Genomic DNA, 25,628 nt, shown 5'->3' on the forward strand with positions numbered 1-25,628 from the left:
GTCAACGTAGGTTTAGGTCGACACATGCAATAATAGGTCGATAGGGTCTAGGTTCGACAGTCAAAAGGTCAACATGGGTGATTTTTTACCCGAATGTCGACATGGACACAGTTTCCATTCGCCCACCATGCCCTACGGCAGGGCTGGACAACACCGACCCTCCAGATGTTAATGAACTACACATCCCAGGATGCTTAGCATTACTTTTGCTATGTGGCCATGCTGAAACTGATGCAAGGCATGCTGGGATGTGTAGTTCATCAACATCTGGAGGGCCAGTGTTGCCCAGCCCTGCCCTAGTGGATGGTAGGGCATGAAATACCGCCTGTCGGCACGTCGGCTCAAAAAACAGTGAGAAACCCCATGTCAACTTTTTGACTGTCGACCTAGACCCAGTCGGCCTAATGCTTGTGTCAACCTAATGACCTGTCAACCTATCCCCATGTTGACCTAACGGTGTCGACCAACTTGCTGTAGACCCAATGACCGTATCCCGGGCCACGATTAACTGCACCATACGCTCATCTGGCATACCGTCCCTAATATTACCAAGTCTGTCAACTTGGTGGCCCCCTGTGAGAAGTTGACAGGTGTCGTTTGTGTGTGTGTGAATTTTGTGTGGATCCAGGCATTTGCAGACAGGAATTTAAAGTAGCCCTGGAAAAAAATCCAAAAATAACTACAGCCACACCACCAGCCTGCCACCCTCTACCTCCTAGTACACCCACACCACCAGCCTGCCACACTCTACACCCTAACACACCCACACCACCTGCAACCCTCTACTTCCTAGTGCACCCACACCACTAGCCTGCCACCCTCTACACCAGGGGTGGGGAACCTTTTTTGTGCCAAGGACCGTTTGTATGGGGAAAAAATCCTTTGGGGGCCATATGTAAAAATTTCTCTTACAAATTGTCCTGCTACAGCCGTCCCACGCTCTGGTGGCTGCCGCTGAATAGGACTGACAGTCTCCAACGGCTGGTGACTGACCTCATGCGAGAATTTCCCTGTACTTGACTACCAGCAAAGTCGCCGGGCGGGTGGGCGGGCCACTCAGACTGGCTACGGGGGCCGCATATGGCCCCCGGGCCTGAGGTTCCCCACCCCTGCTCTACACCCTAACACAGCCACACCACCAGCCAGCAACCCTCTACTTCCTAGTACACCCACACCCACACCACTAGCCTGCCACCCCCTACACCCTAATACACCCACACCACCTGGCTGCCACCCTCTATCTACTAACACACCTACACCACCAGCCTGCCACCCTCTACACAAGGAATTCCTAACCACGGCCCTCAAGGCACACCAACAGTGCAGGTTTTAGTGATATCCAAGCTTCAGCACAGATGGTTTAATCAGAATCCCTTAGATACTAATTAAGTCACCTGTGCTCAAGCCTGGATATCTACAAAACCTGCAATGTTGGTGTGCCTTGAGGACCGTGGTTGGGAATGCCTGCTCTACACCCTAACACACCCACACCACTAGCCTGCCACCCTCTACCTCCTAATACAGCCACACCACCAGCGTGCCACCCCTACACCCTAACATACCCACACCACCAGAGTGCAACCCTCTACATCAGGCAATCCCAACCACGGTCCTCAAGGCACACCCAACAGTGCAAGTTTTAGTTATATCCAGGCTTGAGCACAGGTGACTTAATAAGTATCTGAGTGATTCGGATTAAACCATCTGTGCTGAAGCCTGGATATCACTAAAACCTGTACTGTTGGTGTGCCTTGAGGACCGTGGTTGGGAATGCCTTCTCTACATCCTAATACACCCATACCATACCTCCCAACTTCGTCAGTTAGGCAGGCGGGACGCTGCTGCGCGCCGAAATTTTCAGGGGGCGTGACCTCATTTGGGGGCATGGCCTATACTCGTGGCTCCCCCGCGAGGCCACGCACCCATTTTGCCGCTATGGGGGCATGACCCAGAGGCTCTGTGAGCCTCTAGCCATGCCCCCAGCCCCCTGGCTGCGGAAATAGACGCTGTGCGCATGCGCACAGCGTTTATTCCCCGCTGCTTTGCAGCTGACAGGGGGGACTCCCAACAGCCCCCCCACACCGCGGGACACTGACGCCCGCAGGTCGGACAGCAGGACAGGCCCTGACAATTGGGACTGTCCCGAAAAAATCTGGACTGTTGGGAGGTATGCCATACCACCAGCCTACCACCCTCTACATCCTAGTACACCCATACCACCAGCCTGCGACTCTCTACCTCGTAGTGCACCCACACCACCTGCCTGCAACCCTTTACACCCTAACACACCCACAACACCAGCCTGCCACCCTCTACACCCTAACACACCCACACCACACTTCTATGACAGCATACTCCTGGATGTGGCCACTGGTATCTTTTTGAATATTGCACAGTATGTATGCACTCTATCTGAGATTTCAAGGGAATCATTGATTCAAACACCACCAATGGGTCCATGCCATTTACTAAAATGGTGTAGTAGATAGAGGAGTAGTGCATTTAAATCCACAAAAGGTGTATAGTGTCTCAATATTGCATCTACATGGAGCCGGAATGTGGCAATGTCTATCCACAAAGTTTAAGTCCTATAATTGACTTGCTGGGTGAAATGTAATAAGGTGAGATAATCAGAAAGTGAGAGATTTGGTAAGAAAATTCCAGTTTTTTTTAAAGCGGCAAAAATTTACACTGCAAAACCAAATCTCTCATCCAATTAAATGTCACCCCCTATGGCCTGTTTCACACACTCCGGCTCCTGCTGGACAGCGAAATCCCGCATGGCCAGGGAGCCGTGCCGCACACATTTCATACCCTCCAACATGACCCTCTCCATTAATCTGTTCCTGGACTTCCCTCTTAATTTATGATTGCCCTCACCTGTGTTGAACTAGTTCATTTATAAGAAAGGTGTGTCAACACAGGTTATGGCAATTATATAAGTCAGAGGAAAGTCCTGGAACAGAGCATTTTGTACCTAATGGAATGGGTCATGTTGGAGGGTATGACATTAGTTGTGAATGGACACAATTGTGTCCATTCACACAGGACGGCCCGGCCGCACGGTTGCAGCCGGATCCCACCACTGGAAGGGACGGCTGCTGGGCTGTGGCCATCCCCTCCATGATAAACTAATGTGTGCGGCACGGCTCCCTGGCCGTGCGCGATTTCACCGTCCGGCAGAAGCCGGAGTGTGTGAAACCGGTCTTACGGGAGGATGAAGAAAAAACCCAGTTTGGTAGATTCATGTAACTTTTCAATTAGTAATTTCACAAAGTCTGAATGAAAATAAGCATCACACTTTACTATGACCAGTTATTAATCCTCTATTTGCAGCCTTTGTTTAATCACTGGCTAATTTTGTTTCTGCAGGCGGAAGATCAACTTTATATTTCAACATAATTACAGGTAACGTTTCATATACACATATGGAAATGTGTGGTGCATTATTTGTCTTTCAGTAGCAACATCCAAATACTGAGAAGGGTAAAACTGGATGCAATCAGCAATATTGGGCTTCATTATTGATCAGCAGCACATATTGAACTAAAGGGCAAGTCTACATTTTACTAGTATCCTCTGTGAAACTTGTTTGTGTTCTGTACCATATACCCCATTGTAACTGCTAGGAAAATTTGATTTGGTAATTTGCCTTTTAACATTGTTTTTATTTATTTTTTTCCTGGAAATTCCCAGGTCTCTAGCCCTGCTTTTTACGCCTGTTGAAGACCCGGGTATGCTGACATGGGTTGACCCATTCACGCTGCCGAAAAAACCTGTGTTAAAAGGTAAGTTACCAGGTAGTACTGCTTCACCCGGTAATTTGCCTAGCAGTGAGAATAGGGTCCGGTGCTGCTGGCAGCATTTAAACATCATGGTATTACCCCATTGTGAGATGGGTGCCGGACGGGTTCACGACAGTCGTTTACCCGACGTCGGTATCCCGACTGTCAAAACGGCGACGGCCACCCGCTATTTTCCCTCGTGGGGGTCCACCACCCCCATAGAGGGAGAATAGAATAGGTGGCCCGCGTAGCGAGCCACTGTGCCCACAGAGTGGCGAGCGCAGTGAGCCCACAAGGGGCATTTTTGCACTCGCCATGCTGTCTGACTCCGGGCAGTCGGGATAATGACTGTCGGCGTCCCGTACCACACCCTGTGAGAAACCCCTACAATACTGAAACATGGGAGGAACTTATTTAACTATGTGTAATATTGATTACTCCATTGTGTATATACTTAGCAAACAGAACAGGGAAAGTGAGTGGTATAGTATTTACTAAATAAAGTGGGTATCAAATGAAACAAAATGTTACTCTTTAAACTGTACTTTTCCTTGGGTGTGGGTGGAATAGTTAAGTGTCTAGGTCAAAGTGCACTAGGTCACCAATGACAAAGTCAACATAAGCAAAAGTAGACAAAGAAAAGTCTGACACATGAAATGGTTAGTATGCACTTTTTTTTTTTTGTGTGTGTCAATGTCAACAACAGAGCATGTCGCTATGCCAGATGTCTCATTCAGCACACCTTACCTTTACTAATTTGAGTCCACGTGGATGGTAAAATATGACAATTTAAAAAAATAGAAGATCCTCCAAGCCTTACATCGACCTAGACATTTGCCTTCCGTCACCGTTGTACAATGTATTGTGTAAACCAGGTTTTCATCATACACAGAAACGTGTGCACTATTTAGTTGCAAGACCTAACTATTATTGGTAGATATAAGTATATGGGTTTGTTATGCAAGGTTGTCCAGGTGCAGGACTAAATATATAAATTACATGTGCATGTACTAGGCCCTCACACTTATTTTTGTTTTCGGTTTAGATGGTCACTCCTCCTACATCCAAGTAAAGTAAGTAACCCCAATTGTACAACATTGTGTTTTTGTGATTTCATTTGTTGCCAAGCCAAGCTCGTGGGGGTAAGTTAAGCAAGCATCTGTTGCCACTGGTGAGTAGCAATGGCAGGTTCTACATCTTGCAAATAAAATGTGACCAAGCAGAAAGAGAACATATATAAAAAGAATGATTAATTATTGGTTCACCTCAATATTACTTAACGCATCATTAAAAGGTAAATAGAGATATTACATACATGCAACTTTGCTTTATGTATCTGAATGAAGCAATTACATATAATGCCCCTATGAACCAACTGTGAAATAGAAGGTCTCAACAAGATGTACAAAAAAACGAATGATTTCCACTGTTGATCTGTGCATTACAGTGCCCCCTAACCCTTAACGTTTTAAAATAACTGGTATAGTGTGCCCCATGGCTACACCGGACATCCTTACACAGCTGCCCAATGTTCTAGCAGAAGATCTGCTGCCGTGTCTTTGGATGCAGCAGAGGATGAGAAGCTGGCATGAGGCGTCTATTTACCCAAGACGCTTCCTGCAGCATTAGCACCCATCCACCTCTGAATCAGGGCCATAGTTCATAGCAACGAAATATTCCAAATGACTAAGAACAGTACTAAGTCACTATAAGTCAGCAAGGATAACCCATTGTGCCAGTAATACAACAGATCACATATAGGTTGATGCCCTCAGTTGCCTTTATGCAGAACAGAGCAGGTCTATGACTGCCCAACTTGTATTCCATTTACATTCGGCTGCTGAAGTACAACCTCCAGTATATTTTGTAAAGCAGCAGGATGCTAAATGACTGCATGAGAGATTGCCTAATGGGTAGAGACAGGACAAATGCAGAGAGCTCTCTCAATTCTCTCCCTAACACTTGGTAAAAATGATCCACTGAGCACTAGTCGGACATCTCTTTAATGCCCCTTTATGAACCTGTGTAGTTTCTGAATTCAGCTGATCTATACAGAATAAAGGCAACACATGTAATAAAGACCCAAATACTTAAGGTCCTAACCTGTTATCAGAGCACCCTACAATTCATAAAATGTTACAATTATTACTTTTTGCATGTGTTCCGTTATGAGCAGCCACAACTAGCGCAGAGGACTCTGGGAAATAATTATTTTTTCCCCCCAGCCTTTTAAAACATCGGTTTTCCAAGTGAGCACACAAGAAGGTCCAAGTAGCATTTTGTTATAGAGAAACCAGGAAATAAAAGATACTTTTTTTTTCAACATTTTTACTTCAACCCATTGATATTTCATATCATTTTCCTTGTAATACAGAACGTACTGCATGGGTAGATTCCAAAGTAGTGAGACATTGGGAGTGGCTGCGATTCTATTCATCCTTTAAGGATGTTGAGAGTTGTAGTCTGAAAGCTGGAGAGTCACAAATGACCCACTAGTATACTAAAAAGAGCATCAAGTCATGGACCAAATAATGTTATCCGACAAAGGATTTGGAATGTAGTGCCTGCACCAATGTAACAGTTAACAGCCAGCACAAATCATTTACTGGTCACTTGATAGGGAAAGTCTTTAAAAGGAAAAAAGTCACATTGAAGAAAGGCAGGTTCCAAACCACTTTCTTTAGGAAAGGTACTAGGTTTTTAATTTTACTATGTAATGGCACTTTGTTCTCTTTAGTGATGCTCAGTATTGTATAACTCAGCAAGTCCAAATGGGAGGGCAAAACCGAATACACTTAGAAACATGTATAAAATGCAAAAAGTTATCCTGTGTAATGGCAACCAATCCCATTGTGGCCATGTATACTGCAACATGCTGACAACACGCTGTGATCCGTACGCTTTATTCTGACAAATCTCTCATGAATACGTGTCTTTAATCTAAGCTGGTGGGAAGGGGGGGGGAAATAATCCTTGAGACAGATCTTATTTCAGTATAAGCAGCCCCGCTCCTTCCCCAAGAGAAAATAAATTATAGTGGAATGACTAGGAAATATTGGAGTTATTATTACAGACTAATAGCATTCAAAACAAAGTAAATACAGAAATGGATAAGCTTTTGAAAAGGCCAGTGACTGCAGAGGGGAGGGGGGGGGGAGAGAATTTCATCTGTAGAAGAAAAAAAGAAAGAATTTGCACTCAAACTTAGTTGTAAACCGCACAAAAAAAATTCACTTTTACAACTATTGAACTGAACCTGCGCACTGGATCTATTATTACAGTATACCTTTTATGTAAAAAAATCTTTATACATCATAATAAAAAACAGGGAAGGCAAGATGCATAAAACAAATCAGCTGGTATCCGAGAGAGTCATTTATTAAACCACTTTGCTGTTGGAGGGGCTGGCAAATCATTCTGTCCCGGGCCTCTCCGGCAGCAAAAAGGGGCAGGTCTGCATATAAAAAGTAGCGCCTGACTCTGCTTCACGCATCTTGCATCTTCTCTTATAGTAAGGATTGTTCTGTCCGAATGGTGTGGTGGACAGCTGCTGGTCCCAGTCTTTGGCACTTATGCTGGCAAACTCAACTTCTTTCCTTTTAGTACTGCAAAGAGAGAAAGATATATTACAAACCGTAATGAGCATGCTTGGGGATACCACCTACAAGGCAAAAGGCAGCCATTTTAATCACAACTTTTAGTGTTCATTCTAGCACCCGCTATCATTGAAAACCCATGCAGTTCCTCTTCCCTGCCTGGGGTGTCGCTGTCTGCTGTGGCGTTTCTAGCACTGATCTGGTTTGCATATCAGTGCTGACCACACTGTGCTAAAAGCACCACAGCAGACAGCGACACCCCAGGCAGGGAAGAGGAACTGCATGGGTTTTTAAAGATAGTGGGTGCTAGAATGAACACTAACTACTAATACACACAATCTCTATTCAAAGCACAAAATGCTATCCTCATATTTTGGCATATCCCTGAATATATCGGTCTCCGTTTGTTATAGGGAATAGTCTCAAACTCAATTCATGTAAGCAGAAAAGCTATCACACTGTGGCACTGGTAAGGAATAGTGACAAAACACTTACCACAGCCTGTGTAAAAGTTTGTGGCCATACTACACAAGTTACTGGACGTACTATAATAATTTGTACTAAATAAAAAAAAAAAAAAAAAAAATGCACATCACACTTATTGAGAGAACCGTTGCTTAGTGAACATCCATTCCATTATTTAAAATTTCATGCATTCTGTCTTTTACACACACTACAGTATAAATCAGTTTTTTTTCCCCTCAGTGCATTCACAAGCTCAGCAATTTAAAAGCCAAAGAGATACCCTGTGGAAAGCCAAGCCACACTGTAATATGACCACCTCAGTGATTTCAGGTCTCCTGCTCCCCAGTCTCATTATTTATTCACTCATTTACAGTCATCGGGAGAGCGAGAACAATGGCGCATAAGCCTGTGCTGGAAAGTTAGCAGTGGGGGAACCTGTATGGCCATTAAGTACCTCATACACAAAACTCAGGAGGATACAATTTTTCATAAAAGAACATTTAAACTCTTTAAAAAAAGTAGACATTTTTTTAAATTTTATGTAATTGAAAAAATAAATTTTGAAAGAGAATAATTTATATCTATATATCTGCAATTCAGTGCATGTGATTTGTTTTGGCCAATAGGAATGCTTTTGTATAATTTTGTTGATTTTGAGTCCCATTTCAGACAATTTTTATATTCCATTGAGGGTGAACACCACATTTAGAACTTCGAACAAACAGTGCCCAAACAGTTTGTGAGGAAGGCTTGCCCAGATATAATAAAGCACACTGGGAAAAAAATAAAAATACAACAACTCAAAAGGCCCCCATACACTATGCAATTTGAGCCATAGGTCACCAGATTTTAGCAGACCGGGCCAAGACATGACATCGGCCCAAATAGCATCTGTCTGATACTGTGCCCAATGTGCGGTCCAGCGCGCATCAGATTGGAACCGGGGATCCTACGTGCTGAGCGATCTGTGGGTCGGACCCCCCTCCAACCCGGGATGGTCTTGGGCGGCTATAGGGGAATTGGAATGCATAGCGTATGGGGGACTTTATTTAGCAGTTTGCAATAAAAACACTGTAGTTTATTTTGTGGGGAATGTTGGTTCTATTGTAGTTGATGTTAAAAGGACACATTTACTTTTAGTAAATATACCTCTAAACCTAGTTTCAAATTTAAAATAGTTTTGTAATAAAAATTTACAGTTAAAACGACGTACACAAGGAGCAATATGATGCTCAGTGTCCCGTTTTCATCAGCGACCAGAGATTGTAGCTCATAAAAATGAGACACTCTGCCTGGGGAAGCCACTGGTTGGAGGAGCATGTTCCTCCAACCAGCGACCACCCAGGGCTGGTTGTGGAAGCGTGCTTCCGGCGACATTCGCCCCCTACACACGGGGATATGGTCATTCAGCAACCATATTCCCTGGGATTATGGCTGAAATTGCCCTGTGTGTACGGGGCTTAAGTAAAAGTACATATTTGCCAGTATCCCTGAAGCAGTTAAACCTTTTTATAATCCCATTTATCTATTGCATACATAATTATTGTCTATGTAAATATTATGGAGTTTTAGGACTTCTACAAACATAAAGAAACTTATCTCTGACTAGGATTGTGACTTCACCTTTGAGCCAGTTTATCAGAGCCCAAATGTCTGATGTCCGTATAGATTTGTCACATGAATACCTAATTTTGGTTGTGGCCTTGGTGCACAGGTGACACAGACAGGGTCTGAAGTGCAGAATGACATCATTGGAACGTCAACAGGTGTGGAAGTTACGTATAAGGGCTGATTTAGTTAACCACCCTAAACAAAGAATTTGTGATGGGATACAAACTTATACAGTACGTCTGCATGGTTTGTGAGGAAGGCTTGCCCAGATATTATAATAATAATAAAATAATTATGGGTACTTGTGTATTATCACGGCGCCCGATTTCATTTAAATCTCATCCGATTTATCGGCCGATTTTCTGCGTGGCTGGGATGTACTTACCTTTAGTAACATACAAGTAGAAGAAGTCACAGTACAGGATGGTCTGCACCACACCTGCCACAATGGCGATCAGGTCAAAGAAGCCTTCAAAGGAATAGCGCCAAATCCAGTTGAAGAGATACAAGGCACGGTACAAGCCCAAGAAGAACAGGTAATGAGTAGTGATTGTCTCCGCTTCACCCGTTTTGCTGATCATGAAGAGCTGAGGCAGGATGGCTACAGACTCCAAATAAATGGAGAAGGTCCACAAGATCTATGGGAAAAACACGATTTGGTTTTAAATACAATAAATTTTCATGTTGCTCCTATTTAAAATCCATTACAGTTTACTAATAGACTTAACCCATCATTGCATACTGTTGCAAATTTGCTTCATACCCATATACATAAAGGTACATGGTGCAGTCAAAATTTTCGTCAAAGCATTTTTTGTAAATAAATCTTTTATTTTTTGCCTAAGATTTTTTCATTATTTTTCCTCATCAGTACAATACACAAGCATGAAAATATTAAAAAATAAAGTGGAATCCCCACTTGACGGAACTTAACTTACCGGGATCAGCCAGGAAGCCGATGTCGGCATCCTGACTGTCAGAATTGGGATGGTCTGGATTTCGCACTCAACCCTTATAATGCACCTGCTTTGTCTGCTAGGTGTGTCTATAGCAGCATATATTGTGTTTGTGTAATCTGTTAGATGAACACACAACTCTATCCCACCAGCCAAAGCAAGCTATGGTTTATTTCTAGCAATTCCATACTTCCCTCAGCAATGTGGGAAAGAGCTTACCTGTTTTGGGGCATGCACGAGACGCTCACGCGGCCCGTTCTGTCAGAGGCCGTAGCAGCCCTCAGTCCGCTCCCCGACTCCTGGCTGACGGGAACGCACGAGCGTGTACACACTGGGTGACTTGAGTCGAAAGCAGCTCAAAACTACAAAACGGACCTGCTTTCATCTGAAAATCGCCCAGTGTGTACACAGAATAAGCTAAAACTGGAAATTTGTATATGTTCTATGGATAATGCACATTCTTCATGGTCTTTTAGACTAGCCTTGGTGTAATAGTGATAGCCAAGAACATAAAATAATCACAGAACGTACCTCGAGGGGAGAGAAATCGTGATTAACGAGGACAGATAATCCGCCGACAGGAACAACAAGAAACTCGATTCGGAATGTGTCATGGTTTCCATCGTATGTAGCCTTGAATTTCATATATATCAGATAGACTGTTGCATATGCGCAGCCAATATAGATGAGCTGAAAAAGGGATAAGAATTATTAAAACGCAAGTACAAAAGACACAAGTCAGTGCAGAATGTTATTTCAAGGAGTATTCCCTCATCTTGTCATTGGGATAATTACTATGAAGTAATCTAAAGAACAGATTTATGAATGCTTTGGTTACAAAGAATACCATTTGTTTTCTGCAGCTAGTATAGGACTACTGATATATGGCCTCTAATGTTGACTGGAAGACAGCTTTTACAATCTGAGGACAAGAACTTCTACACTGCTCAATTATCTGCATGTTATTGGACTGTATGGTTCCGGTACAGGTATAAAATCTGGCCAGACGGGTTGCATATAAGCCCCATACATAGTAGACTACTAGGGGCACTAGATAGTGTGTGCATCACTGGTACCTATTGAACATGCAAGTCATTAGCAACATAGCCAAATACAACTTCAGTGTTTCGACGAAAAGGGGGGGGGGGGCTCTAGCTAATGGGCTTGACACTTTCTTACAGCTTTATAGGAGAGGAAACATATGGGGCAGATGCATTAAGCCCTGTATAGGTCTGATAAAGTGGAAATTGATAAGGCAACAGCAAATCACCTTTGTTTGAAAAATGGCAGTTACGAGGTGATTGGCTGGTGTGTTTTCACCTTCCACTTTCTCTCTTCACAAGGCTTAATACAGCTGCCCCTTAGTCACACTCTCTCACAGCCAGGAGTAGTGTGCAACTAATTGAAAGGACCCCTTTCAATAAAAAAAAAAAAATTAAAAAATTGCTCCAGATTCCACAAGTGGTTATAGAAGGGAAATAGTGAGGGTTAAGTCCAATACCCACCATTAATAAATGCATCACTGCATGACGATAGCAGAAAGTCAGTGAAATACACACTATAAATATGCCATTAACACATTAAGATGACTCAATGGTTATTGCCACTACCCGCTCCGTCACTATTTTAGGGATTTGGCCCAGCTAAACTCAGAACTTCTAGGCACAATGAGGGAACAAATACAACTGCATATTGTCCAGCCTGGGCGATATACCATTATGGGGCTGATTAAACAGCTGAACGGTGTATGAAGCAGAGATAAGGGTGGAGAAGTTGGCCTTAGCAACCAATCAGCTTTTAAGTAACCATATATCAAGTATATTCCATAAAAATGTATGTAGCAGCTGACTGGTTGCCATTTATCACTTCTCAACTCTTATTCCTGCTTCATACATCAAGGGTACGCAAATACGCGCATACGTGCGTATTTTCCTGCAAATTGCGGCCTGGGGACTTTGTTTCCCAAACAAAGGCGGCCCCATTGGACACGCTCTACTGCAGCAATACTAGGATATCTGGAGATGCCTAGCAGCGCTTTCTCCTTTCCCGCCGGGCATCTCAAGGAGGAGGAGGGAGCAGTGCCCGGCAGATTAGCAGCAATGGTACCCGGTCGAAGATATGGAGGAGCAGCAGCAGCAGCAACCTGCCAGCTAGAGAGGGTGCAGCAGTGGCGGCCGGCCGTGTAAAGGGGTAGGAGCTGTGGTTCCTGTCTGAGGATTTGAAGAGCAACGGCAACCGGCCAGCTAGAGGGGCACAGCCTGAGAAAGGAGGAGCAGTGGCACTCAGCCGGGGAGATGGAGGCGCATCAATACTGGTAAAAAAAAAGGAGACCTCCTCTTTCCCCCTTAACTCACCCCAGTCACTGCACCTCCTTCTTGCCCCCCCCCCCCCCATTACTTTTCACAGCCCATCACCTCTTGTGCTCCATCACCACCATCATCCCATTGCGTTTCCTCGTCCCGTCATCTCACCTCGCCTCCACCACCCCCTCCATCTCTGTCCTTCTTTGCTAACTCCCAGTACCGCTTTCTCTCTGCCCTGCTGTTCCTCCTTGCATCAAATACATGCACTCCTCTTATAGCCATTCAACGGCCCTAGCATCATTAAAGCGTATTGAATAGCTATCGAGGGCATAAGATGAGTAACGACTGCAACATCCCTTACACATGCAGATACCAGATGAGCCTGCAGTCTGATACTGGGATGGTTTCTCCTTTCCTTACATAAAGAACTACCACTAGAGGTGACAAATCAAATCAGAGTCTGAGCTTATCACAACGGTACACTCCTTTCTTCATACAGAGGATGCTGCCAACCAGAAACTACAAATACATTTATTTTGTATGACTTCTGACTATGTAAACATGATTGCTGTACCAGCAAGATGAAATTGCAAATTATTTGATGCTGCTGCTGCAAGCTTTCCAACAGTGTTTTAAGTTACACACAAGGAAGAAGCCAGCTAACAGTGGGGTGAGGTTGCAGTCAAGCACTCTGAAAGCAGGGGACATCTAGCTCCTACTAAATGGAAGTTACCAGGTGATTCTAATGTACCACAACCTGCACAGATGTGTTGTTACCCAGGGCAACCGAATACTAGAGTATTTGTACATAAGCTAGGGTACTTATTTACCATCTCTGGTCAGTGTCTCACCTTCATACTTGTGTTGTACAAAGAAATGAACGCTGTGAAGAGGTCCAGATATCGGGTGGTAAAGACCATTGCGAAGAGGAGCTGACTCTTTCCAGAAATCCCTGCAGGAGAGATTAAAAATTTTTAAACTTAGATAATGCAAAAAAAATACAAAAAACACACACACAAAGTAATTGCAAGTGAGCCCATCTCCTCTCTGATAGCAGGACATCCAAAACATGCAAATATGTCACAGTATCACAAGATTATAAACAATACCAACATGGAACACTGAAAATGCTTAGCACACAGCTTGATCTAAAACTGTTCCATCTACAGCTGACTTCTTAAGTGTAATGGGCACCAACACACTCTGGTAGTTTAGTCTAGTTGATAATTAGGCCAAATATATAGTACAAATATAACCAGTGATGATACTACGGCCAACATAATGTCAAAAATTCACCAGCAGACCTCTGAAGGCTACAGATGGGAAGGGGTCAGGAATTTTAATAAACCCAACACGTGGAGAAAAAAACAAAACAGTAGACAAGAGATAAAAATAGACCGTTCAGTAGGTACCTTCTTTTACTATCTTGTCTAGTGTACACTCCTGCACATCGTTCAAGACACCTTTACTCATCTGTTCAGTACAGATGAGGGAGGACCTAGTTAACAAAGACCATGGCCCCCACTCCATTAGCCCGCCGACAGCATGTATGCAAGTGGGTCCCAGCCACTGCCAATATCACCAATTGTACACACACATCGCGTTCTAGTGTTAACGTAAGACGCTGTGCCCTGCCTGATTTTAAAAGTGCTAAACGTGCCCTGCCCCTTTAGCTGTGCCGGCCTGTCCATCCACGTGACTACGTAGCTGCTGGGCACACTCCCAACATGGACAGCGGCGCCCGGAGCCGCCCACTTTAGGTTTTGCTGTGTGCGTGTGTGTGTGTGTGTGTGTGTGTGTGTGTGTGTGTGTGTGTGTAATGTCTATTTTCTGTTAATCAGGAGCAGAAGTCTTGTATTTGGGAAACATACTACTGTTATTTTTGCGCACAACTGAATATACCTATAAATGTCAGTTTGCACAGATTGGACTTTCTTGCTGGTATTTAAAGGAACCCTTTACATGGGCAGTGTTTTACGTTGTTTACCAAGACATTTGCCACTAAATTAACAATATATGAATTTACATTGATTGCCAACGGTCACAGTCTCTGTTCAGTACTGTGAATAAGACATTTAGCGAAGAGTAAAACTCTGACACTGGTGCGACATGCTGTAAGAGCACATTGCAAACACGGCATGAAAAGGTGATGAGGGAAAACCATGAGATGCCCACTCTACCATATGTGCCCGATATGTACCCAGCTGGACATTGACAATTCCTGGCAGCACTTTCTGCTGAATTTAATTCACTCCCTAAATTGTTGCTCAAAATGGAGAATATGTTTATAAACTTTAGTGGTTAAACCAAGCTGCCAACTCACTTAGGCCTCAGACAATGTGGTCGGCAATGGTGTGGTTTGGGTTGGTCATGTTTTGGAGGTAGGGCCCTCTCCTTCTCGCACAGCGTGTATATACAGCGATGAGGGGGGAGGGGGGGGACCGCTCTGCACACAAAGTGATTTTCCGGGGGTGGACAGCTTTCCATTGCAGGACACCATGGAAGCTGTCCACCACATCGCTCATCTGCTTTTAATACCAGCAGATGAGCATTGGCAGCCGGCAATGATGCAGGTGGGCGTATCAGAGATCATCGCCAGGCCGTACACACTGGCCAGCTTTTGAGTTAAAAGCAGCTCAAACAGCAAAACTGATCTGTTTTCAGCTCAAGATAGCCCAGTGTGTATGGAATAGGCACCAGGTGTGACTAGGTGCCGCACACTAATCTTGCCTCTAGGCCTGCGATTAGAGGGATCTTTGTCTGTTTAATAGGAGGAGTGTCAGTGTTCGCGAAAACCACCCAAAAAAGTGGGTCGCGGGGACCCTTCACTTCTAAAAATTGGGGTCCTACTGGACCTTTTCTGGGTCCCAACGGAATAAATCCTCCTCTCCCCTTCTCCCTAGCATGGCACATGTGGGTCAGGGGGGGGGGGGGGAGGGGGGGAATAGTAGCAATTGGCCCACTCGCATAAAGGTACATATATACTAGAAACTAACTAAACCTGAAAACAAGGACAGTGCGCGCCAAAGGCGCGCGGTAAAAATTTATGGCATGTTTTTTGGGGGGAAGTGGTGTCACATAGTAGTACACATTACAGCACACACCCCGTAATGCCCAGTACACATTAAAGCACACACCCCGTAATGCCCAGTACACATTAAAGCACACACCCCGTAATGCCCAGTACACATTAAAGCACACACCCCGTAATGCCCAGTACACATTAAAGCACACACCCCGTAATGCCCAGTACACATTAAAGCACACACCCCGTAATGCCCAGTACACATTAAAGCACACACCCCGTAATGCCCAGTACACATTAAAGCACACACCCCGTAATGCCCAGTACACATTAAAGCACACACCCCGTAATGCCCAGTACACATTAAAGCACACACCCCGTAATGCCCAGTACACATTACAGCACACACCCCGTAATGCCCAGTACACATTAAAGCACACACCCCGTAATGCCCAGTACACATTAAAGCACACACCCCGTAATGCCCAGTACACATTACAGCACACACCCCGTAATGCCCAGTACACATTACAGCACACACCCCGTAATGCCCAGTACACATTACAGCACACACCCCGTAATGCCCAGTACACATTACAGCACACCCCGTAATGCCCAGTACACATTAAAGCACACACCCCGTAATGCCCAGTATATATTATAGCACATAAGTGCTGCTTACTTACATGCTTGTTGCTAGGGGTTACATGCTCCTTGCAGGGGGTCACATGCTGGGGGGGATGGGGGCATTTTATGCTGGTTGCCACATGGGGAGGGGACGTTTTATGCTGGTTGCCATGGGGGGGGGGGGGGGGCTCATATTAGGTTCGTTGTCACAGTGGGGGGGGGGGGGGGGGGGGGGGCTGGAAAACATGCCGACATGCTGCTCAGCAGAGTAGGTGAGCGGGCTATCAGCGCGGCGGGGGACTGGATGTGGCTGGAATAGCTGACACGCTGCTCTGAGTTGCATTAGCCACATCCAGTCCCCCGCCACCCTGACAGCGCGCTCATCTACTCTGCTGAGAGCGGCTGTTACAGCATCCCATCCTGTCCCCCCCCCCCCCCTGCTCTCATGCAGGGTGCGTGGTGCGCAGCGGCAGCAAACCTACAGTGATTGGGTCCCGGCGGCCGCTGCAGTCACAGTGATTGGCTCGCAGCGGCGGCTGACAGGATTAGTACAGCGCGTCCTTTAGTTTTAAAAACTGAGTCCCCGGGGACCGTTTTAGGGTAAAATACGCGCTATAGCGCGTTTTTGCGAACCCTGAGTGTAATGAAACCGTCTATATTAACCTGGTAATTATGGGAATATTTTGTGGCATCTATCTTTAGAGATATTGGATAATATTTTATTATTCTTATTGTAGACCATATTCTACTTCTACTACTGCTTAATCTGGTGCCTTTATTTTCAGTTGTACTGATCTGCATCATGCCCTTTGCACTGAGCACAGTGTACAAGGTTTACTTTGGAGGGGGGGGGGGGGTGAAAAAAAAAGTGGTTTATTGAGTAGCTGGTAAAACTTTGGGATTTTTAAAACTTTTCCACTAAATCTGAAAAATACAACTAATATCACTATGCTAAATTGAGGAAGAATTAAAACTGAGATATCTATCTATCTGCTGTGGGCAGCACGGATGGTGTAATGGTTAGCATTACTGCCTCACAGCGCTGAGGTCATGGGTTCGATTCCCACCATGGCTCTAACTGTACGGAGTTTGTATATTCTCCCCGTGTTTGCGTGGGTTTCCTCTGGGTACTCCGGCTTCCTCCCACAATCCAAAAATATACTGATAGGTTAATTGGCTTCCAACTAAAATTAACCCTAGAATATCTGTGTGTGCGTGTAAATGTGGTAGGGAATATAGATTGTAAACTCTACTGATGTGAATGTTCAAATATTCTCTGTAAAGCGCTGCGGAATATGTGTGCGCTATATAAGAAACTGTTAAATATATATCTGTAATAGTAAAAATACTGTTAAAATGCTGTCACTTTCATAGCACATTCATTAAGCAGTGAGAAGTCCCGATCCTATATAGATCTAGTCTTGACACACAGGGGTAGATTATAGCGGCGCTAAGAGTGCCGCTATAACACTCCCTGCTTCGCCTCATTAGCAAGGTGAAGCAGGAGGGGACACCGACAAGATCTACTAAGATCTTGCCGCTGAAGCAGGGGAGCGCTAACTCCCCCCTCCTGCGATGTCCCCATCCAGCTGACAGCTTATGCCTGGCCGGCTGGAATGCGCGGGATCTCGCTACTCACGCAAGATCCCAGCGCAGCTCAGAGCCAGCAGCAGGGACAGCGCATAGCTGCAGGCGGCGGAACGGCGATGCTGACCGTTCATAAATTAGATATGCAGTATGCGCCCTGTACATGCGCTATGACGCCGTCCCCCCACCGCCGCCGTTACAGCACCCGCACAGCGGGTGTGATAGATCAGGGGAAGCGCTATCCCCTGCCATAAGGCACGGGGATAGCGCATATACCCCTGATCGTCAGATCATAAATCTACCCCACAGTGTTTAATGTGCAGTCCAGACAAAGGGTAGGATTGCTGGAACTTTTAGTTCTACAGCACCACCCAATGTATTTAATTGTATTTCTTTTAACACAAAAATCAGCACAATATCCACAGCCTATGGATGCCAGGGACAGCGAGCATTTCCCTGGCACATTGAATAGGGCGGTGAGGATCGCTTGTTTTTGGCTATCCCTGCCATTTAACCCCCTCGCCGGCCACATTGAATACACCCCAAGTATCAGAGTCAGGTAAGATTTCTACTCGTCAAGTGACAGGTTTACTGCTCAGCAAATGAAATCGCTCCAGAAACTCATACAGGAGTTTAACACACTTGCACTGAATCGAATTCCTCCCTTTAGGTAATGAGGCTTGTTTACTTTAAACAAGTAAATAAAATAAAAAAAAAACTAAAAACACAGTGACTTATGCCGTGTACACAAGGTGCGATCTGCTCTATCGATTTTGACTATATAGTCAAAGTCGCATAGCAAATAGTGCAAATTGCTGCATCTGATCCTGATGCACAGCCCCGCAGCATCGGAACCAAAAGCATAAAATAATAATAATAATAATCTCAACTATATCGGAAACATAGAAACACAGAAATTGACGGCAGATAAGAACCACTATGCCCTATTTTTAAACATGTTCCCTCAAAACCTTCCCTCAAACCTTGGCCATGCTGCTTAAACACACAAGGATGCATTGTACAGGACATGCCACAACTTAGTAAATGAACTCCACACGCTGAGGAACCATCCTTTCATCTACAAAAACCCTGGATGATAAACCAAAGATTCCAAATTCTGTTTTCCCAAAAGTCCTCCGTAGCCAACTGGTGATGCTGCATGTCAGAAGAAAGCATGTTTTTCTAGCCTTCTGCGGTGAAATTTCAACCCATTGTAAGACATTTGACAGGTAGATATGCTTGAGTTAAAAATGCGTTCACTGACAAGGTAATATAAATTATGCACATCCCTATTCACATTTTGATTTGCATTAGATTTCATTTGGGTGTAATTATTTGAGGCATTCAACATTCTATAACACTAGAAAAAAAACAGGTACTTGTGTATTATCACGGCTCCCATCTCATTGCATACCATAAGGCTTAAGGAGCCCACACACGCACCGATGCGGGCGGGCGGTGCGATGCTGTACGATGGGTGCGCACTCCCGCGGCACCTCAACGTACAGTACAAAAAGTATGTGCTACACATACTTTTTGTACTAGCTTTTTCTAGCATAGCATCGCATCGTATGCACAAGGCATACGATGCGATGCTATGTGTGCTAGTTAAGCCCACAACGCACGCCGGGAACGGTGCGTGTGTGGGCTCCATTAAGATGGTATGCAATGAGATGAGATGTGCTGCGATGGGACCCGATCTTATACAATTTAAAATTGTATACCATTGTATATGGCATACGATGAGATGAGATTTTAAATTGTATAAGCACTCTAATGGGTGTTTTCAATGTTAATTGGCCCCCCTATAAGATTTTTAATTGTATAAGCACCCTAATGGGTGCTTACAATGTTAAAGGCACCCCCACTATCAACGCCAACCCGAAGCGTGGCGAGCGGAGGCGGTACGCGTCCTCCGACCTTTTCATACCCCCACTATCCATGTCGGCGTGGAGTTGATTTTATATAGTGTGGCGAGCGCAGCCCAAAGCGTGGCGAGCGCAGCGAGCCCCGCGAGGGGACGCGTAATACATGTAAAGTAAAACGCGGCCCCTCGCGGGGCACGCTGCGCTCGCCACGCTTCGGGCTCGGTGGCTTGCCACACTATATAAAATCAACTCCACGCCGACATGGATAGTGGGGGTATGAAAAGGTCGGAAGACGCGTACCGCCGCCGCTCACCACGCTTCGGGTTAGCGTTGATAGTGGTGGTGGCGTGGGGGTGCATTTAACATTGTAAGCACCCATTAGGGTGCTTATACAATTAAAAATCTTATAGGGGGCCCAATTAACATTGTAAGCACCCATTAGGGTGCTTATACAATTAAAAATCTCATCTCATCGTATGCCATATACAATGGTATACAATTTTAAATTGTATAAGATGCCATAAGATGGAAATCGTGGGAGCCGTGATAATACACAAGTACCAAAAAACATATTAAATATTTTGAATATGCCTATTGCTGCGGTAAAAAAAAAAAAAAAAAAAAAACGTTGCCCAATATACAGACTGACTTAGCGCATATTTCTTCTCCACTGCAGCTACCGGGGGACTTGGCAACAAAAAATAAAATAAATTGATAGATCATGTGCCACAGAAAGCTTTGTTTACTTTATGTTGCTCCACCCCCAATTAGCACTATTGGCCGCTAGGCTCCCAATAGCGCTATTTCAGGGCTGGAGATTTCTGTGGCTCTACTCAGCTTGTAAAGGGAGCGCATCTTAGGTTTTTTTTTTATTTTGCCGAGTAGAGACACAGAAAACTTTGTTTACTTTCTGTGGCTCCACCCCCAAATAGCGCTATTGGCAGCCTAGCTACTCCTGATTTGATGCTAGACAACCAATAGGGCTATACCGGGGTTGGCGCTTTCTGCAGCTCTACTCAGTTCGTAAAGGGAGCACAACACAGATTTTTATTTTGCCAAGTCCTTGGGTGCATACATGGAACGAGAAGGACGTGATCTACGCCGGAGGACCTTGGTGAGTATGGTTTTTTCGCCACATAATCTATATGGATTTCTTCAGGACCAGTGGACAGATGGATACCTACCTACGTGTCAAGGTAGGTAAGAATCTGTATGTAATAAAGTTTTATTTTCATTGCCTCAGTGTGTGTAATTATTTGTACTGTTGTGAAACTACAAATTCTAGCGGGCTCTTTAATGCGCCACATGCTGGGACTTGTGGTTCTCCAAGTCCTTGTATGCGGTGCAGGTCTACTGGGACTCATTAGTTACACAATAGTTGATTCCATTATTTTACAACACCATCAGCCCGGTGCCCACTGCCTAGGGGACAGACCCAGGCTTCAGCATGGGCAGGTAAAATTATGGAGGAGGCGGAAGGGGGTCCCCACTTCCCCAGGATCTCTGCCCAGGCTGACAAGTCAGGGGGTAAATGGTTTGGCCGGGGGAACTTCTATAACGGCTGTGGCATTACCCACAATTTTTTTTTAACACTGCCGCCAGCACAGCTCTCACTGCTCTGTGTAGGTTGCCGACTTGCATTTGTATTTAGCGGCCATGTATACGGCACAATATGACTGCCTACGCCATCGGTCAAATCCGAATCTGTAAATACAGCAGATTAGTAAATCTGCCCTATTTATGAATCGTAATTTACCAGTAATACTGCCGTTGCCAGGCGTTTTCATTTGTATTAAGAATACAACCGAGTCGTATTTGTAGTAAAATGTCCCCCTTAATATTTTGTGCCCCTACTACTGCACTGCGGCCCATTGACCACAAATGATTTTCAAAAGTGACCAAACATCGTCTCCACAAGTCAGCCTAGTAGAGAACCTCCAAGTCTGTTGGAGTGATTAAATTGTCATTTGGGCATCCGCCAGCAACAATTCAATTGTTCTGCAGTTTGGGCCCAGATGCAGTAAGCAGACATTTCTGCTTGCATCCCAGTAAGGTGGTGAAAAGAAAGTGCCCCACATTGCAGAGTATTTTGGATGGTTTAACCGCTTTGCACAGCTAAACCAGATGCTTTTGGGTGCATCAAATGTAATGGGCAACTGATTCGAGAAACACTGAAGCGCTCAAAAAACTAAATTGAATCTCTCCCAGTGTGGCATAATGTAAACTGTAGGCACTGTGTGGTATAAAAGTAAAAAGATTCAAAGTACAGGAAGTACAATTTTACTGAAAGGTATTGGAGATACAACAAAATAAAGGTGTTCAGCCATAAAAAGATATTAAAAACTTGTTATGTGCAGCAATTGCAGCCACCCCACTTATGTAGTGTCGGTAACAGGGGCAGGCAGACATCTAGTAACACAACAGGCAGCAACTGAATTGCCAACCACTGAGATAACTAAACACAAGCACAGCTGTACAAAGGAATGCTAAACACATTTAGCAACAGAATGTTGACCTTTGTGTAAAGTGTCACTCTACTATGACCAGGTGACCACAAATTCCATTTATTCTAGATTTAAGCTAATAGAAACGGTCTTTGTTGATGGTCTTTTAAAAATGCATGGTTAAGATAGCCTTGTGCTTTATTTCACTGAAATTGTGGCTCAACGTAAGCATGCATGGAATGATATAAGAGTCTGAACAGCTGAGAGGCTTTGGTAAATAAATGACATTCCAGCAGGTAGTTCTCAGATGACGGGTGTGATGATGTGGCTGCATCCTTATCCCCTGTTATTCCTCTCCTATATTGTCACACAGTACCTCGTACACAATGGATATCCGGGAGGGCTGTCCTGTCAACTATTCATGAGGCATGCTCCCAGGAAGGGGTTAATAGCTGACATGTAATAACGGGATCTGACGGATTGTGGCCTCACCACGCCTTATAGCCGGCTGCCACGTCAGACCCACACACAGTGCAGCCATAACTTAACACATACAGCAGGCACTGATTCATTGCCTTCCAGAGAGCACCTGGGACGCCACATAGGGCTATGCATTACAGCACTCACTCGACACCCAGAACATTATATACCTGATGGGTGACAATAGTCCCGGACTACCAGCAAGTCACAGGAACTTTGCAAAACACCATTACTGATAAATATATACATCTCCAACTGTTCTAAGTAAATATAAACTTGCCGTGACAGCTTCACACATCCAGCTTCTGTAGGACTATGTCAAATACAAATCACCCTATAGAACAATACAAAGTAGACGGGGGATCACAAATCAGACATTTGCCTTGAGTTGTAAAATGTGAGGGTCAGGGGGGCAAGGGCACACTTCCAGGAGAGCTGACCACAGAGAGGTAATGTGGGTGCACATACTGGAGGGGAGCAGTAAACTAAGTAGAACCATAATGTGCCTGTATGCAGCATAGTGACACCTACTACAATATGCAAGGAAGTTACATAGCATTCAATGCCCGGGACACAGCCTGGTACACAGACCTGTGAGAGTTAGCACACATACTGTACATGTATGCAGCACAGTAACACCTAGTATGGTGTACAGTATGCTGGGAAGTAGACTGCCCAGGACAGAGCAACGAGAGCTAGCACACATACCGTACATGTATGCAGCATATTAACACCCAGTACAGTATATGCAGGGAAGGTACATTGCTTAGGACAGAGCAAGGAGAGCTAGCACACATGGGTACATTCATGCACTGCCCAGGACAGAGCAAGGAGAGCTTGCACACATGCTGTATATGTATGCAGCATAGTAACACCCAGTACAGTATATGCAGGGAAGTTACACTGCCCAGGACAGAGCAATGAGAGCTTGCATGCATACATACTGTACATGTATGCAGCATAGTAACATCCAGTACAGTATATGCAGGGAAGTTACACTGCCCAGGACAGAGCAATGAGAGCTTGCACACATACTGTACATGTATGCAGCACAGTAACATCCAGTGTAGTATATGCAGGGAAATTACACTGCATGCACTGCCCAGGACAGAGGGGCAGCCTGGTGCACAGACCAATGAGCGCTAGCACACATACTGTACATGTATGCAGCAATTACAGATACTGTGCATGCAGAGGGCAGGTCAGTGCCATATAGTGCATACACGGGAGAGCTGACACACACTATGTGCACTTACCGGCACAGGACCGGGTCTTCCAGATCTTCAGCAGCAGGATGATGATGGCTGCCAGGTGGGACAAGTCCCCGCTTAACCTGAAGATGTTCATGATGTAAGGAGAGGAGGGTGGCCTGGGACCAGGGTACTGCGGTGACCGGGGGGAGAAGAGAGAGGGTAAGGTGGCCCGGGACCGCGGAGACTGGCTCTGGCGCTGCAGCCGCTGACTTCAATCCGTTAAAATGGCGAGAGCCGAGCTACGTGGCCCGGGGACGTGGCCTATCTGCAGCGGACGCAAGGCACGCCGGGAAACAGGCAGCAGAGCCCGGGTAGAGAGACTGTGACGCGCGCCCGCGTGTACCCAGCCTCCTGCGGGAGCGCGCCGCGTCCCCATCCGTCCTTCCTGGGCCACTGCCACGCCTACTCTCTCTCGGCATGCAGCAGGGTCTATGTGTTACAGCCACGCCTCCTCTCTTGGAGGGATCTGGAGTGGACTGTCCTATAATGTTCCTTTATATATTCTTTAATCTTTGGGACCTGATAGATTTTAGTTTACAACTATTTTGGAACCGCAAGCAAGAGGTGATGGGAAATCCCCACTTTAGTGCACCTGTGTTTGCGAAGCATTTGATGCATGTGGTAGTAGTTCAGTTGTGAAAAGTTATTACACATATATAAAAGAAAGCAAAAAACAATTCTAACATAAAAATATTTAAGTGTATATAGCTATACACACACACACACACCCCGTGTGCGACAGTCAGCCTGGTCAGTATTTCAATGTGCTGGGGTCCATAAAAAAATAATAGTCAAGTAATACACACCTAATCCATGAAATGCAGAACAAAGGAAGAACCGGTGCTCACAGTTGTGTGATGCTGTGTACACACGGGGGCGATAGGGGCAATAATCGCTGGAAATATGGTCGCAGGCGACCATATTGCCAGTGATTGGAGTGCGTACCAGCGATAAATCGCCGGATGCGCGCTCCCGTTTTCTGCCCCATTGTAATCGCTGGTCGCAGGAGCTTGCTCCTGCGACCAGCTAATTACCTCTGCAGCTCCCCCAGCAGAGGTCCTTTTCATCAGCGACCATCTCTGGTCGCTGATGCAAAGGAGACACTGGGCAATATATTGCTCAGGAATATATTGCTAGCAATATATTGCTGGGCAATATATCTCCCCCCGTGTGTACGGGGCTTTACAAAAAATAAAGTAAAAAAATACAAAATAGAATGCACGGTACTTGTTGACAATCACGGCTCCCACGATGTGCATCGCATAGCAAAAAATCGCATCGCATGCGATCGCATGCCTTTTTTAACAGAAAAGCATCCAAATGCATTGAAATTAGTATCAAACATGTTCAATGGCCCCCAAATGTCATTTTTGAGGCTGTACCACCCCCACTATCAACGCGAACCCGAAGCGTGGCGAGCGCAGCGAGCCCGCGAGGGGCGGCGGTACGCGTCCTATGACCTTTTCATACCCCCACTATCCACGTCGGCGTGGAGTTGAGAATAGAAAGTGCGGCGAGCGCAGCGAGCCACCGAGCCCGAAGCGTGGAGAGCGCAGCGAGCTCCGCGAGGGGACACGGATACCTTCACAGGTATCCGCGTCCCCTCGCGGGCTTCACAGGTGTCCGCG

General features: G+C 45.3%; 1 protein-coding gene across 1 annotated transcript; it reads right to left on the reverse strand.

Moving 5' to 3' along the window:
* Positions 1-7,072: 7,072 nt before the first annotated feature.
* Positions 7,073-24,328, reverse strand: KDELR2 (KDEL endoplasmic reticulum protein retention receptor 2). The gene is made up of 5 exons (XM_083153215.1): positions 24,004-24,328; positions 13,568-13,668; positions 10,945-11,103; positions 9,843-10,095; positions 7,073-7,390 (listed from the first exon to the last, which is right to left on the reverse strand). Exons 1-5 carry the CDS (start codon positions 24,092-24,094, stop codon positions 7,356-7,358), a joined length of 639 nt encoding a protein of 212 aa, XP_083009341.1. The 5' UTR covers positions 24,095-24,328; the 3' UTR covers positions 7,073-7,355.
* Between the last annotated feature and the right edge of the window lie 1,300 nt (positions 24,329-25,628).

This window comes from Crinia signifera, chromosome 7 (assembly GCF_055691185.1).
Source record: "Crinia signifera chromosome 7, ASM5569118v1, whole genome shotgun sequence".
Classification (NCBI taxonomy): Eukaryota; Metazoa; Chordata; class Amphibia; order Anura; family Myobatrachidae; genus Crinia; species Crinia signifera.